This window comes from Pan troglodytes, chromosome 15, assembly GCF_028858775.2.
Source record: "Pan troglodytes isolate AG18354 chromosome 15, NHGRI_mPanTro3-v2.0_pri, whole genome shotgun sequence".
Taxonomy (NCBI): domain Eukaryota; kingdom Metazoa; phylum Chordata; class Mammalia; order Primates; family Hominidae; genus Pan; species Pan troglodytes.
Genome location: NC_072413.2, coordinates 48,501,205 through 48,516,683, shown reverse-complemented (window position 1 = coordinate 48,516,683; position 15,479 = coordinate 48,501,205). Strand labels below are relative to the sequence as shown.

The 15,479-nt window shown below is 37.2% G+C and overlaps 1 protein-coding gene across 2 annotated transcripts in view; it reads left to right on the top strand.

The window, feature by feature from the left end:
• Window positions 1–15,479, top strand: part of MAP4K5 (mitogen-activated protein kinase kinase kinase kinase 5) — a 113,483-nt gene that overhangs the window by 31,428 nt on the left and 66,576 nt on the right. For both annotated transcript variants that reach the window (XM_054666516.2, XM_063793369.1), the window contains exons 3-4: window positions 14,484–14,574; window positions 15,040–15,104. In XM_054666516.2, the coding sequence (XP_054522491.1) occupies window positions 14,484–14,574; window positions 15,040–15,104 (156 nt within the window). The remainder of the gene's footprint in view (window positions 1–14,483; window positions 14,575–15,039; window positions 15,105–15,479) is intronic.

Here is a 15,479-nt window from a genome sequence, read left to right as displayed (position 1 = left end):
ACCATCTATTTTCCAGAAAGCCTCTGGAGTGAACTTTTTAAAACATAAATCATATCATCACTTCTGCTTAACACTTCCCTGAAGCTTTCATATCAACTTAGAAAAATACTCAGATTTTTAGCCTTGTTTATAAAACCCTACATGATCTGTTCTATCCACCTCTCTGAGCTCATCGCATATGTTTCTGCCTACTCTACTATGCCTCTGTTTTCTTTTTATTTAAACAGTCCAAGATTAAAGCAATTCTTCCCTTTTGCCTGAGGTAACTGTTTTTCAAGATCTTTGCTCTGAAGGCTCCTGGTCATTCAGACCTCAGCTTAAATAAATATCATATCCTCGGAGAGGCCAATCCCCTTGTTATTTTAGTTCGCTGCATAGGACACGTGAGTGCCTGATACTTTTCTTGTTTGTTTATATGTATACGTTTATATATTGTGTTTGTCTCTCCTAGAATGTAAGACCAATGAGAATAGCGATTATCTATCCTCACTGCTATATTTCACCACTTGGGACAGTGTAAGCATGTAACGGACACTGCAATAAATATTCCTCCTATAAAAGAATATTACAGATGTCTTTCTGTTGCCTTTGAATGAGAATGACGATTTGACTAGGTATAAAATGATTGCATCACACGTTCTTCTCCCTCTACCCTCAAAAAACTCTATAGACATTTTTTTCCCTTGAATACTGTTGGAAAGAAATGTAAGGCCTAACTGATATTTTTCCCCTGGTAGATAACTTGCTGTTACTACCTGATTGTAGCAAAAGCTGGCATTTCTTTCTTTGTCTTCAAAATTAGTAATCTCAACAGAATATAACTTGGTCTCAATAATTTTCTACAGATTTTTCTCCCTGAGACACAATGAGCTGCTTTTTTCATCTGCAGTTTTGATTTTTTCTTTATTTCAAGAAACTTTGTTTTAAGATTGTTGAATTTATTTCATTACTTTGGAAAGTAATGAATTTTTAAAGTCTTCCATATCAGTGACTTTTTTTTTTTTTTAAACAGGGTCTCTTTCTGTTGCCCAGGCTGGAGTGCAGTGGCACAGTCTGGGCTCACTGCAACCTTCGCCAACCGGGTTCAAGTGATTCTCGTGCCTCAGCCTCCTGAGTAGCTGGAATTACAGGCATGTGCCACCACACCCAGCTAATTTTTGTATTTTTAGTAGAGACAGAGTTTCGCCATGTTGTCCAGGTTGGTCTTGGACTCCTGGCCTCAAGTGATCTGCCCGTCTAGGCCACCCAAAGTGCTGGGATTACAGATGTGAACCACCATGCCTGGCCCCCAATACTGCTTCTATTCCTTGTTGGTTCCAATGCTTTTATTAGTTCTATATAAGTATTATTTTTACACAGCTTTCCCCCCTTAACTCTACCAGCATTCTTTCTGTTTCATTTTGTTGCCTTAATTTTCCTGTACTCTTTTTCCCCCTTTCATATCCCTGAGAGTTTAAAGCACTGTTGTCTTAAATTTTCTTTCAAAACAAATTCTTCGTATCTTCAGCATCCTGTATTTGTCTTTTTTTTTTTTGCTGTGGAATTTTTGTGGAAAATCAGTGGACTTTTAGCATTGTCAGTAAAGCCAAAGTAGATGGTATTTTTCACATTTTTGGAACAGACTTAAGGGTATCTTTAGGTTAAAAATATGATGGTATGCTAATGAATTTTCCCAACATTCAGTTCAGATACTTCAAATAATTTTGGAGACTGCTGTATTTCAAAAATGAATTCTCAACTGTATTTAGCAGCTTTCAAAAACTTGCACTAAAGCCAGCATAGTACAAAAGTGCTTTCTTGTATTGATTTAACAGATGAACTGGTTTAAAATTGTATTTAGACATGAAAAGATAATTATTTGCCAGTGTGACTTAGAAAAAACTTATGTCTGGTAATACATAAACAAAAAATTTTTTAAGTAAATGAAATTCCAGCTGTAAACTTAACATGCTTTTCTCCATGGTGAAAAATAGGATATTAAAGTTTATAGTAATTTTAGAGTCCTAAATTGTATTTACTGACTTGCCCCTGGCAATTTAATTTTATAATGCTATATTCAAAATTTTGCTGAAACAGATTGCTTTTGAAGGTCTTCCTAATAGTCAAAAAAATGCTACAGTAAGCCTTAGAGTTGAAAATAGGTTAGCACAGAAAATCGCGTTTATCAATTAGCCACAAAAATATTTGTAAAAGAAAATGAAGTCAGCATTCCTTCCTATGTTTGTATGTTCTTGTTGCTGTTTGTACATACAGGCAAAATGATTATTTTCAGGAATGATTTAACCATTTCCATCTCATTTTTATAGTAGATACTTACTAAAGTCACCACCTTACAAATGGTAACATTAAATAGAGTTTGACTTACCAGTGATTAGCATTGAAAATAATACCACCAGTGATACCATTGTGAGTTTTAGTTGCATTTTTCATCTCTTTGGTTAGACATCCAGAGTGCCCTATAAGCCCAGGCAGATACTGTGATGGTTCATGCCACCATGTTTTCCTGTCTTCTGTCTGAATTTCAGCCTACCATCTAACTCATTTTACAGATGCTCAGTTTGCCCAACAAGTCTGTAGCTATTGGTGGCCAACAGCCAGAGCAGGAACAAAGTTTGTGGGAAAACTTACCATCAGAATCCTACTTTCCCTTCCCTCTCTCCTCCTTCCATTACCCCTCTTTTATGGCAAAACTACAAAATAATATTTTAAGCTTATGAAAATTACAGTTTGTTTAAATATTTTCGGCCTTGCTTACAGGGATGTAATTTAATGCATCACTACCCAGGATGATTAATGCAATACCCTTTTGGTTTGTTCCCTTGCTTGTCTTTTAAAACGGTAAATCGGAAATACTTATAAAATAGTTTAGTATTTTTTAATAAAATAAGTTAAATGTGTTTCTTTAGACAGTTTTTGAAATAAATAGGAATCTTTAAATATCTTTGAATAGATGTTTAAAGCTTTCCTTGGACTTGCAGGGAATACTTTATCCTGTTTCCTGAAAGTATAAGCAGAGAAGGTAGTGTAAATCTTAAAAAGTCAGAAACTATACAGAGGTTTAAACCAGCCATTAGTTTGCCTTGTTCTTGAAAGAACTTGGCAAAGTTCTTGAAAGAAATCCCAGGGTAGGCTGTTTGGCCAAATAGGACAAGTGTCATCTATTCAGGTTACGTGGTATGTTCTTTTCAGACTTTCTATTCAAAAACCTAACAATCTTGATTTTTAAAAATATTCTGTAAAGTAAAATATTTGTATCCTGTCTTCACTGTTTGGACAGTTCAAGTCTGAATTAATGGAAAATGTTAATTTGAAGGCACAAATACATGCCCCAAATGTCATTTTATTGGTTTTAAATAATAGATACAGAAAATGAATAAATGTTAGTGTTGTTTACTAATGTCTTCTGTTTAACATTGTACGTTCATTATGCTCAATGGAAAAAACCATATTTACTTATTATGAACCAAAACAACCATATTCACAAGATTGCCACCATTGTGTCACTGTATTTTTCATAGTTATTTAAAAATTAGCTGATTGAATATTTAGCATTGGATTGATTTTCTGAAAAAGTACTGCTAATTTATTCACTGTACAATGAACTACCGCTAAAATTAGTTTTCGTTTTGATAACTATCTTTAACATTATTTCATAAACTTCAGAAATGTATCTAGTACTTACTAATACAGAAAACTTTTGCCATTGCAAATATTAATTAAGAGATCTAATTTTTACATTGTAATTTTGCTCTAAATGATATACAAATTTTTAGGTTACTGCATATTTATTTTAAATACTTGTTTTAAAAGTTTTTATTTTTATTTTTATTTTTATTTTTTTGGTCTGGGAGCGGTGGTTCACACTTGTTGTAGTCTCAGCACTTTGGGAGGCTGAGGTGGGAGGATCTTTTGAGCCCAGGAGTTCAAGACCAGCCTGGGCAACGTGATAAGACCCAGTCTCTACAAAAATTTTTAAAAATTAGCAGAGCACGGCAGCCTGCTTCTGTAGTCTCAGCTACTCAGGACACTGAGGCAGGAGGATCACTTGAGCCCAGGAGGTTGAGGCTTCAGTGAACCATGTTCACATCACTGCGTTGCACCATGGGCAACAGAATGAAATCCTGTCTCAAAAAAGAAAGAAAGAAATATATATATAATAATATATGTGTGTGTGTATATATATATTCATTTAAACATCCAGCTGTAGTGAAATGATTAAATTAGGCTATGCTCACATCATTTTAATATTTTTAAAATTTCAGTAAAAAACACATAAACTTTACCATCTTAACCATTTTTGTTTTTTTGCTTTTTGTTTTGTTTTTATTGAGTTGGAGTCTTGCTCTTGGCACCCAGGGTGGAGTGCAATGGCACAATCTTGGCTTACTGCAACCTCCACCTCCCGGGATCAAGCCATTCTCCTGCCTCAGCCTCCCGAGTACCTGGGATTACAGGCTCCCACCACGACACCCGACTAATTTTTTATATTTTTGGTAGAGACAGGGTTTCACCATGTTGGTCAGGCTGGTCTTGAACTCCTGACCTCAGATGATCCACCTGCCTCGGCCTCCAAAAGTGCTGGGATTACAGACGTGAGCCACCATGCCCAGCTGTCTTTACCATTTTTAAGTGCATCTTTTAGTAGTTTTAACTATATTTGCATTGTTGTGAAATAGTTGTCTAGAATTTTTCATCTTGCAAAACTAAAACTCTATATTCATTAAACAACAACAACTCTTTGCTGCCTCCCCACAGCCACTAGTAACCACCATTCTACTGTTGGTATCTATGAATTTGGCTCCTTTAGATACTTTATATAAGTGGAATCATACAGTATTTGTCCTTTTCTGACTAGGCTGTTTCACTTAGCATAATGTTCTCAAGGTTCATCTATGTTATAGCATATGACAGGATTTCCTTCCTTTTTAAGTCTGCATGGTTTTCATATACTACAGTTTTATTCATTCATCTGTCAATAGACATTCTGTCAAACTGGGTTGCCTCTACCTCTTGGCTATTGTAAATAGTGCTGCTATGAACATGGGTGTACAAATCTCTCTTTGAGATCCTATTTTCAGTTCTTTTGGATATAAACCTAAAAGCATGATTATTGGTCATATGATAGTTCCACCTTTAATTTGCTGAGAAACTGTTATACTGTTTTCTGTTGCAGTCTCACCAGTTTGCAATGTCAGTAACAGTATACAAGGGTTCTAGCTTCTCCACATCACCTCTAACCAGTTTTATTTTCTGCTTTTTAAAATTGTAGCCATCCTAATGGATGTGAAGTGATATCTCATTGTGGTTTTATTTGAGTTTCTCTGATTAATGATGTTGAGCATGTTTTTATGTGCTTATTGGCTGTTTGCAGGTCATCTTTGGATAAATGTCTATTCAAGTCCTTTCCCATTTTTAAAATCAGGTCATTTGATTTTTTCTTGTGAGTCGTAGGAGTTCTTTATATATTCTGGGTATTAAACCCTTCTTAGATACAGGATTTGAAAATATTTTCTCCTGTTCTATAGGTTGCCTTTTCAACTCTGTTGATTTTGTCCTTTGGTGAACAAAATTTTTTAAATTTCATTTGTAGTCTCGTCTGTTTTTTGTTGCCTGTGCTTTTGGTATCATATACCAGAAATAACTGCCAAATCTGATGTCATGAAGCTTTTCTTCTGTGATTTCTTCTAGGAGTTTGATAGTTTGGGGTCTTACATTTATATCTTTAAATCATTTTAAGTTTTGTGTATGGTTTAAGGCAGGGGTCCAACTTTATTCTTTTGCATGTGAATATCCAGTTTCCCCAAATCATTTGTTGAAGAGACTGCCCTCTCCCCATCAAGTAGTTCTGATACCCTTGTTGAAGATCATTTGACCATATATACTACATGAGGGTTTGTTTCTGGGCTGTCGGTTCTATTCCATTGGTCTTTAATATATCTGTCTTTATGTCAGTACCCTACTGTTTTGATTATGGTAGCTTTTAGTAAGTTTTGAGATCAGGAAGCATGAGTCTTCCAACTTTGTTCTTCTTTTTCAAAATTGTTTTGGCTATGGAGAGTCTCTTAAAATTTTATACAAATTTTAGAATGATTCTTTTTTATTTCTGCAAAAAAAATGTTACCAGAATTTTTCATAGGGATTGTGTAGCTATTTATATCACTTTGGGTAGTATTGACATCTTAGTAATATGAAGTTGGGTTGGGCACGGTGGCTCACGCTTGTAATCCCAGCACTTTGGGAGGCTGAGGTGGGTGGATCACGAGGTCAGGAGTTCGAGACCAGCCTGGCCAATATGGTGAAACCCGTCTCTACTAAAAATACAAAAATTAGCCCAGTGTGGTGGCATGTGCCTATAGTCCCAGCTACTCGGGAGGCTGAGGCAGAAGAATCACTTGAACCCCGGGAGGCGGAGGTTGCAGTGAGTTGAGATTGTGCCACTGCACTCCAGCCTGGGTGACAGGCGAGACTCTGTCTCAAAAAAAATAAATAAATAAAATAATAATAATAATATTAAATTTTTCAATCCATGAGCATGGGATGTCTTTCCACTTATTTGTGTCATCTTTAATATCTTTCAGCAATGTTTTATAGTTTTTAGTGCACGAGTCTTTCAGTTCCTTAGTTCAGTTTATTTCTAATTGTTCTTTTTTTTGTTTTTGTTTTTGTTTTTTTTTGCAATGGATTCTCACTCTGTCGCCCAGGCTGGATTGCGGTGGCATGATCTCAGCTCACTGCAACCTCCACCTCCCGGATTCAAGTGATTCTCGTTCTTTAGCCTCCCAAGCAGCTGGGAGTACAGGCGCCCACCACCACGCCCAGCTAATTTTTGTATTTTTAGTAGAGACAGGGTTTCACCGTGTTAGCCAGGCTGGTCTCTAACTCCTGACCTCAGGCAATCTGCCCGTGCTGGAATTACAGGCGTGACCCACTGCACCCGGCCTAATTGTTATTTTTGATGCTATTGTAAATAAATTGTTTTCTTAATTTCCTTGTCTGATTGTTCACTGTGTATAGAAACACAACTGATTTTTCTGTTTTGATTTTGTATCTTACAATTTTGCTAAATTTGTTTATTTGTTCTAATAGATTTTTTTAATGGACTTTAGGATTTTCTATATATATGATCGTGTCATCTGTGAACAGAGATTTTTTAACTTATTTCTTTCCAGTTTGGGTAACTTTTATGTGATTTTTAATGACATGAGAAATGCTTACACAATATTGATTAGTGAAAATAGTCTGTGAAACTCTGGAGTATGGTCCAAATTGTGTATGTGATATGCAGAACTTCGTAAGTATAGTACTTACAAGACTGGAAAAAAAATCAAAATGCTCATGGTGTCAGCCTGAGCAACGTAATGGAGATCATGTCTCTACTAAAAATTTTTGAAAATATTAGCCGGATATGGCAGCACATACCTGTAGTCCCAGCTACCTGGGAGGCTGAGGCAGAAGGACTGCTTGAGCCCAGGAGTTTGAGGCTGCAGTGAGCAATGATCGTGTCCCTGCATTCCAGCCTGGGTGACAGCAAGACCTTGTCTCTTGAACAAACAGAAAGCTAACAGTGGGTGTCTCTGGTACATTTATGGGTGATTTTTATTTCATTCTCTTTTTTGTTTCCTTTTTTTTCCTTTTTTTTGAGACAGAGTCTCAGGCTGGAGTGCAGTGGTGCAGTCATAGCTCAGTGCAGCCTCAAACTCATGGGCTCAAGCAGTCCTCCCACCCCAGCCTCCTGAATAGTGGGGATTTCAGGCATGAGCCACCGTACGTGGCTTACATTCTTTATATTTTTCTACATTGGCTTACTTTTCTAAGATAAGTATATTAATGTGGATACAATAATATGGAAGAAAACAATTATTTTTAGTTTAAGAAATGGTAGTTTCCATTATTGATACCTATATAGGATAGGCATGAGTCTGATAGTTTTCTTTACATATTCTGGATATTAACTTCTCAACCAGATTTATCTTACCAGATACAGGATTTGCAAATAGTTTCTCCTATAGGTTGCTTTTTCACTTTGTTGGTTGTGTCCTTTTGTGAACAAAATTTTTTTTTTTTTTTTGAGACAGGGTCTTGCTGTGTTACCCAGGCTGGAGTGCAGTGGTGATCATAGCTCACTGCAGCCTTGAACTCCTGGGCTCAAGTGATCCTCCCAGCTCAGCCTCCTGAGTAGGTGGGGCTACAGGCACACGCCAGCACATCTGGCTAATTTTTGTGTTTTTTTTTGTGGAGACAGAGTCTTGCTATGTTGCCCAGGCTGGTCTTGAACTCCTGGGCTCATATGATCTTCCCACTTTGGCCTTCTAAAGTGTTGGGATTATGCGTGAGCCTCTGCACCCAGCCAAAATTTTGAAATTTGAGGCAGTCTCGTCTCTCTGTTTTTGTTTTTGTTACCTGTGCTTTTGGTGTTGTATCTAGGAAATCACTACCAAATCCATTGTCATGGATTTATTAATAATTCTGTGAGATTAGTTAAAAATTAGAGGATTAAAATAGGAAATACAACTCGAAGCATCATGTTAATAATTTCAACATGAACAATGAAGTAGAAATACAGTAGACATAAAAAGCATAAACCAGTTGATATTTGATGAAATAACAAATGAAAAATGCTCACTAATATACTTTTTGTAGAATTATTATAATGTGCTAACTTTCTGAAAGCTCAGGCCAGGTGTGGTGGCTCACACCTGTAATCCTAGCACTTTGGAAGGCTGAGTCAGGCAGATCGCTTGAGCTCAGAAGTTCGAGACCAGCCTGGGCAACATGGCAAAACTCAGGCTCTACAAAGAATACAAAAAATTAGCTAGGTGTCATGACATGTGCCTGTAATCCCAGCTACTTAGGAGGCTGAGGTGGGAGAATTGCTTGAGCCCAGGAGGTTGAGGCTGCAGTGAGCCAAGATCGTGCCACTGTACTCTAGCCTGGGCAATAGAGTGAAACCCTGTCTCGGAAAAAAAAAAAAAGAAAGTTCAGTATGTAATGTTAGAGGATAGTTTTTGGTATTAGTTCAAGCTTATAGCTTGGAACACAATTTTAGGAGTTTAAGAGATAATAAGCTGGGTGCTGTGGCTCATGCCTGTAATACCAGTGGTTTGGGAGACCAAGGCTGGTGGATCACCTGAAGTCGGGAGTTTGAGACCATCCTGGCCAACATGGTGAAACCCCGTCTCTATTAAAAATACAAAAAGTAATCCCAGCTACTCTGGAAGCTGGGGCAGGAGAATCACTTGAACCCAGGAGGTAGAGGTTGCAATGAGCTGAGATCACACCACTGCACTTTAGCCTGGGCGACAGAGCGAGACTCCATCTCAAAAAAAAAAAAAAAAGAGAGATAATAGACTTTGTGCTCAGGAAACATAGCTATCCACATAATTATAGACATTGGTTGAATTAATTACCTCAGTATTAAATCTGTGATCTACTGTCATATTTTTGGAAGGAGGGGTGTGATGAATCTTACTGCCTTTTATCTTGGCACAACCAGGTTTTAATGCCTAGTACCTTTTTTTGAAAAAAAATCTGAGGGTCTGCTGCTTTTAATCCCTTCCCAGGTACTATTTGTTAGGACTCATTTGATTGCAAGAAAGTTTTAAGAGGGTATTGAATCCAAATGTAATGCAGAGGACCCTTATACACGAGGGGTGCAACCGACTTACTCCAGTTCATCCCCAGAGTGTGAAGGCTTAACTGCTTTATGTCAACCTGCAGATAGTATTAGGAAACTCTAAAATTCTAATCTTTTGCTTCCCAAGATTTCTACTTTTTTCTTACTATGTTTTTACAAGTGTTTTGAGTGTGGCATTAATAATGTCTAACTTGATCCTGTTTTGATGCACTGATGGTAGCAGAAGCAAGTGGTAGCTAACACTGGCATTGGCTAATTGTATTCAGAGCTGTGAAACTGGGAGCAAAGACCAGCCCCTCAAGGTGACCCCAGATACTAAGGCTGTATCTTTGTAGTGTAACTTGTTTTAGGGGGTTGGCTGCCCACTCCAGTTAATAATTGTAGTTTAGAGTTGCAGTGTGCCTGCTAGGCAGAAGGTGGCTTAGAAACAAGGGGCAGAAAACTTGGCCTTCAGGATCTTGTACTTGCTACACTTTTTAGCAAATCTGTCTCTTAATGTCAGCCTTGAAACACTATGTTGGAGGCTGTGATCATTGCTCTAGTGGTTACTGAACATGCTTAATTTAAACAGTAATACAGTGGTTTTTCAAAAAACTTTAAAACACAAACCCCCAGTGTTAACATCATTTAGAACCCAGCATGCTATAACTAATATCTACATTTCTTAGTTAATTTTTATAGCTACCTCCCAGGGCTCAAGCCAGTTTTAGGAGCTTTTAATAATTTATCATTTTAATTAGGACTAGTTCCAGTGACTACTGTCTCAGATACAGAACTACCATCCCTTTTGGCTCTATATATTTCCCCTTTCTGGCTGAAGGGGGTCATTTTTTTTTTTTTTCTAGGAGTATCAGGCTGAGTTCCCTTACACACACACACACACACACACACACACACACACACACACACACTCTCACTCACTCTCTGTCTCTCTCTCTCTGTCTGTCTCTCTCTCTCACACACACACACCCCCATGCATACTTGAGGAGCCCAAGGAAATAAGCATCTGTCTTCAGTGGTTCCCGTCTCTGTCTGCGGTTTGGTAGAACCTGCAACTGCCCTTACAGAAAGGAGGAGAAAAAAAACAACCTGTACTTTCGGTCTCTAGTATTTCTCCCTTTCCTGTGTAAGGATGTACTCAGCAGCCAGGTTTCCAGTAGGACATCTCTAGGAATCTTAGCCATAGTCATTCATGGCCTCTTGTTCTAATATTTCACTTTTATTATGATTCTGCTGGTAATTGACAACTGACTGAGTCTCCATGGTTCACATTTTCAAGAGATCAAATGTGATTAGCTCTTGCCAGGCTATGGATTAGTTCTTTTCAAGTCAGTTGTTCACCCTGGTTCCTTTGGCTAGTAGAAGGTCACATGACACAAACAGTGCCATGGATGGAGGTAGATTTTGTTAGGAGGGCTATGATCAGACTGGTAGTGATTAATCCTTTAGAATGAAGTGTCATTAACACAAACTGTAAAGTCAGGAAGAAAAATTGGTTTTTAAGAGAAGATATTGGTTCTTCAGGGCATGTATTAAATGTAAGGTACTAGCAAGACATTCAAATGGAAATAATAGGTATATAGTCAAAACTGAAGATAAGATAAGGGGCTCTGTGGTTCTCAACTAGTCTCATCCTTACATTGTCAGGGTGTGAAGAATAAAATTTCTCTTCTTTAAGCAAGTACCTTTTTCTTTGGAGACAGAGTCTCACTCTGTTCCCCAGTCTGAAGTGCAGTGGCGTGATTATAGCTCACTGCAACCTCAAACTCTTGGGCTCAAGCAGTCCTCCCACCTCAGCCTCCTGAGTAGCTGGGACTACAGGTGCATGCCACCATGCCTAGCTTATTATTTTGTAAAGACGAGATCTCTCTATGTTGCCCAGGCTGGTGAGCAACAGGGCTGGAACCTACAAGCCTAAGTTCTCTGAACCTAGTGGATTTTATGCCACATCTCAGTGGAAAGTAATATTAATTTGGCGTATCACCCAGTTAAAAGAATAAAATCAACTATCCTAATTTCAGATTATTTTTATGAGGCTGATGTAGGCCATCAAAGAATAGCTACATCTGTGATAACCATATTTAGCTTACTTACCTCTCAGGATAAACTACAAAAATACTAGCTTTATGTAAGTCTCTTCCATGATACAATTTCAGTTCACAGAAGATTTTACTCTCTTTGCATTAAAGTTTCAAATAATATAATAGTGAAGCAGATATATGAAGAATATATCTGAAGGTGGAGTTCAAACATCTGAGTTATTAATAACCTGTGCTTGGGAATTCTTGCTTCCAGCTACAGCTGTAAAAAGTTGTCACTCACTCTCACCAAGACCTCACCTTCCGTGATAGAAACCTCACATAGCTGCTGCTGGAAACACAGTTGCAGGGTGGAACCCAGAACTCAAACTACTACCAAGAGTTAGTAGTTTGTTACTAGTAATATTAATTCAGCCATATTATTGACTTTTATGGGTCAGTTTAAGAATTTACACACAATTGAGAAGTTAGGCACCATATTATGTGAAGCTACTCTTGTGAGAAAATCTGTTCTAAATCCCAGACTTAACTGAAGAATTTCTCAGCACAGCTCAGATATAAGGCTTCTGTGCACATTTAAAAGTGAGTAGGTGGGAATCCAAAGAATAACATATTGATATGGTTAGGCTTTGTGTCCCCACCCAAATCTCATCTTGAATTGTAATTCTCAGGCATCGAAGGAGAGGCCTGGTGGGAGGTGATTGGATCATGGAGGTGGTTTCCCCCATGCTGTTCTCATGATAGTGAGTTCTCATGATAGTGAGTTCTCATGAGATCTGATGGTTTTATAAGTGTCTGACAGTTCCTGTAACACACACACTCTCTCACCTGCCACAATGTAAGACTTGCCTGCTTCCCCTTCTGCCATGATTGTAAGTTTCCTGAGGCCTCCCAAGCCATGCGGAGGTGTAAGTCAATTAAACCTCTTTTCTTTATAAATTACCCAGTCTTGGGCAGTTCTGTATAGCAGTGTGAGAATGGACTATATACATATGTGTTAATATATATACACATATATTAACAAAATTATGTGCTGCTTTACTCTTCTTTGTAATTCATGTTTTTTCAAACATGAAAGATGGGCTAGAATTTAGCCAGTTTGAGGGAAATTAGCATGCGTAAAGGAGAAGTTTTAATGCTATGTTGGAAAAGGCTCAGATGGAGGAGTGATATAAAAGAAGAAAGTATTCTGGTGCCCGCGAGTGAACATAGAAAGCAGGGCCTTTCCTCTGCACCTAGGTAGGCAGACTTTCTACTGTCACCTTCAGGGCTTACTCACAGCTGCCTAAACTGATAATGAGGAACAGGAGATCATCTTCTATTTTGGATTATCTCCTTTGATCCTCTTTTATTGTAAAACCATTAAGAAGTACATTTTCAATTGTAACAAGTAGCCATTCGTACACTTATGTTTAAGGTATACGTAACCATTTATGTAATACATGTTTTCCCAGGTTACAAATAAAAGGTAGATTATCTTTAAAGGTTTTCTCTCAGACGTTCATTCAGTTAGAAGATTGTACCCTCATTTGGCTTCCCTAACCCTTTAAAATTGCTAACATGAAATTCTGTAACTGAACTATCAGTTAATGTTTACGTGAATTGACTGTTAAAAAAAGTTCCAATGATTATAAATAAATGTGTCGTATTAATAGTTAAACTAAATGTATGTATGGGTTTTTGTTTTGTTTTGTTTTTGAGGTGGAGTCTCGCTCTGTCGCCAGGCTGGAGTGCAGTGGCATGCTCTCAGCTCACTGCGACCTCCGCCTCCCAGATTCAAGCGATTCTCCTGCCTTAGCCTCCCGAGTAGCTGGGACCACAGGCACCTGCCACTATGCTCAGCTAATTTTTGTATGAAACTAAATATATGTTTAAACCACATCAGTAGTGATAGGTTCTTTAAAAGCTTTTAATGGCATGACAAGAATATTTAAACCTCTGTTTTGGTTTTGAACTGAAAAAGTTGAAAGTATAAAGGGAAAAAATATCTCTGACTTGTGTGAAGATTTTGTTTATTTATCTAAGACCTAATTGCTGAGTTTTTCCTTCTTGGCCTTGTATGTTTTTCTAAGATGACTTTGAGTTAGAGCCAGAGTCTGTCTGGACACCACTGAACTTTTTTTTAGTTGGGAGAGGGAGGCTCACTATGTTGCCCACTGATTTTAAACTTGAAGTTCCATTTCAAGTTTAAAGATTACAGGTGCCACCACCACACCCATCTAATTTTTGTGTTTTTAGTAGAAACGGGGTTTCACCATGTTGGCCAGGCTGGTCTTGAACTCCTGACCTCAAGTGATCCGCCCACCTCGGCCTCCCAAGGTGCTGGAATTACAGGCGTGAGCCACCCTGCCTGGCCTAATGTAGCTTTTTCTAATTAACTCATATGGGTTTGATTGTAAAATACAGACCAAAAAGGAGGAAAGCAAAATTACTTTTGCAATACTTTTTCTATATACTTAAATAATATATAATCTTTTTCACATAATATAAACCTGTTTTCATGTCACAACACACTGTACTGTAATTTATTTAACCATCCTTGCATTATTAAACCATACTGTGGTAAACATCTGTCTTTGTACATATCTCCTTAAGAAAAAAAAAATTTGTAAGTAAAATTGTGGGTTCAAAGATTCTGTATATTTTAAAGACTTCTGACTTTATAGAAAGATTCTACCAGTTTACATTTTCATTGAAGTATTAAGAATGCCTCATTCCTCATCTCTAATATTTATCGTAAAGCTTTCCTTCCTTCTTTTCATATGTAGAGATTTTGAGTAACATGATAAACAACTTATTTTGTTTTCCAGGAGATGATTTTTCTTTGATTCAACAAGAAATATTTATGGTTAAAGAATGTAAACATTGTAACATCGTTGCTTACTTTGGGAGTTATCTTAGGTAAGAGAAAAAAAAGCATCATCTCTCTCTGTATTTTATATATTCTTTGCTACTACACTCTCTCCCTTCTATGTAAGTGCTACTATATTTGTATGTTTTTAAACACGGCAAAGTTCTAAATTTTTTAGGGTTTTCCTATTTCTACGGTTTTCCCCTATTACATATTAATAATGGTACTCCCATTTTTATAGTTGTACCTCATCTGGCAATTTTAATGAAACATTATAAGTGATTACAAGTAAGTGTTTTAACTTACAAAACTGATCATATTCTAAACCACTGAAGATGGGAACAAAGCTGAAATTAATGTGCTTTTCTGTATATTGTAGCAAGATTACATAGCAGTTTCCTGTTGCACTTCACAGTCCATTCTGAACCCTGGTGTGCTAAAGAGTGAGAGCCTTAGAGTATTTCAGTGACTGAAAATTACTAGCTAATATAATTTTCTTTTTTTTTTTGTATTAGTCGGGAAAAACTATGGATTTGTATGGAATACTGTGGTGGCGGATCACTTCAAGATATTTACCATGGTACTGTTAATTTGACTACATTTTAAACAGACTTTGGTTTTAATGATTGTTGTTCGATATTTCCAGTTAACCACGGAAATTAACAGGTAGACTTACTATTTTGCATTCTTCTGTTCCCGGAGCACTGCATAACAGAAATCTGTATTTTTTATTGGTTTAGTCAATTAAACTTGCCTGAGCCCGAAGTGACAAATGCAAAAGTATTTATATAATCCAAATTTTACTCTTTAGATATCTCTAGGAAAGTGTTTTATCTACAAATGAAACTTCCTAAATTTCCTTGTAAAAAAAAAATTGAAATGCAAGGGGTAACTCACAGAAGGGAAGTTACGTGTCTGTCTTAGTAACTTAACCTGCTAACCAGAAAAGCAATTT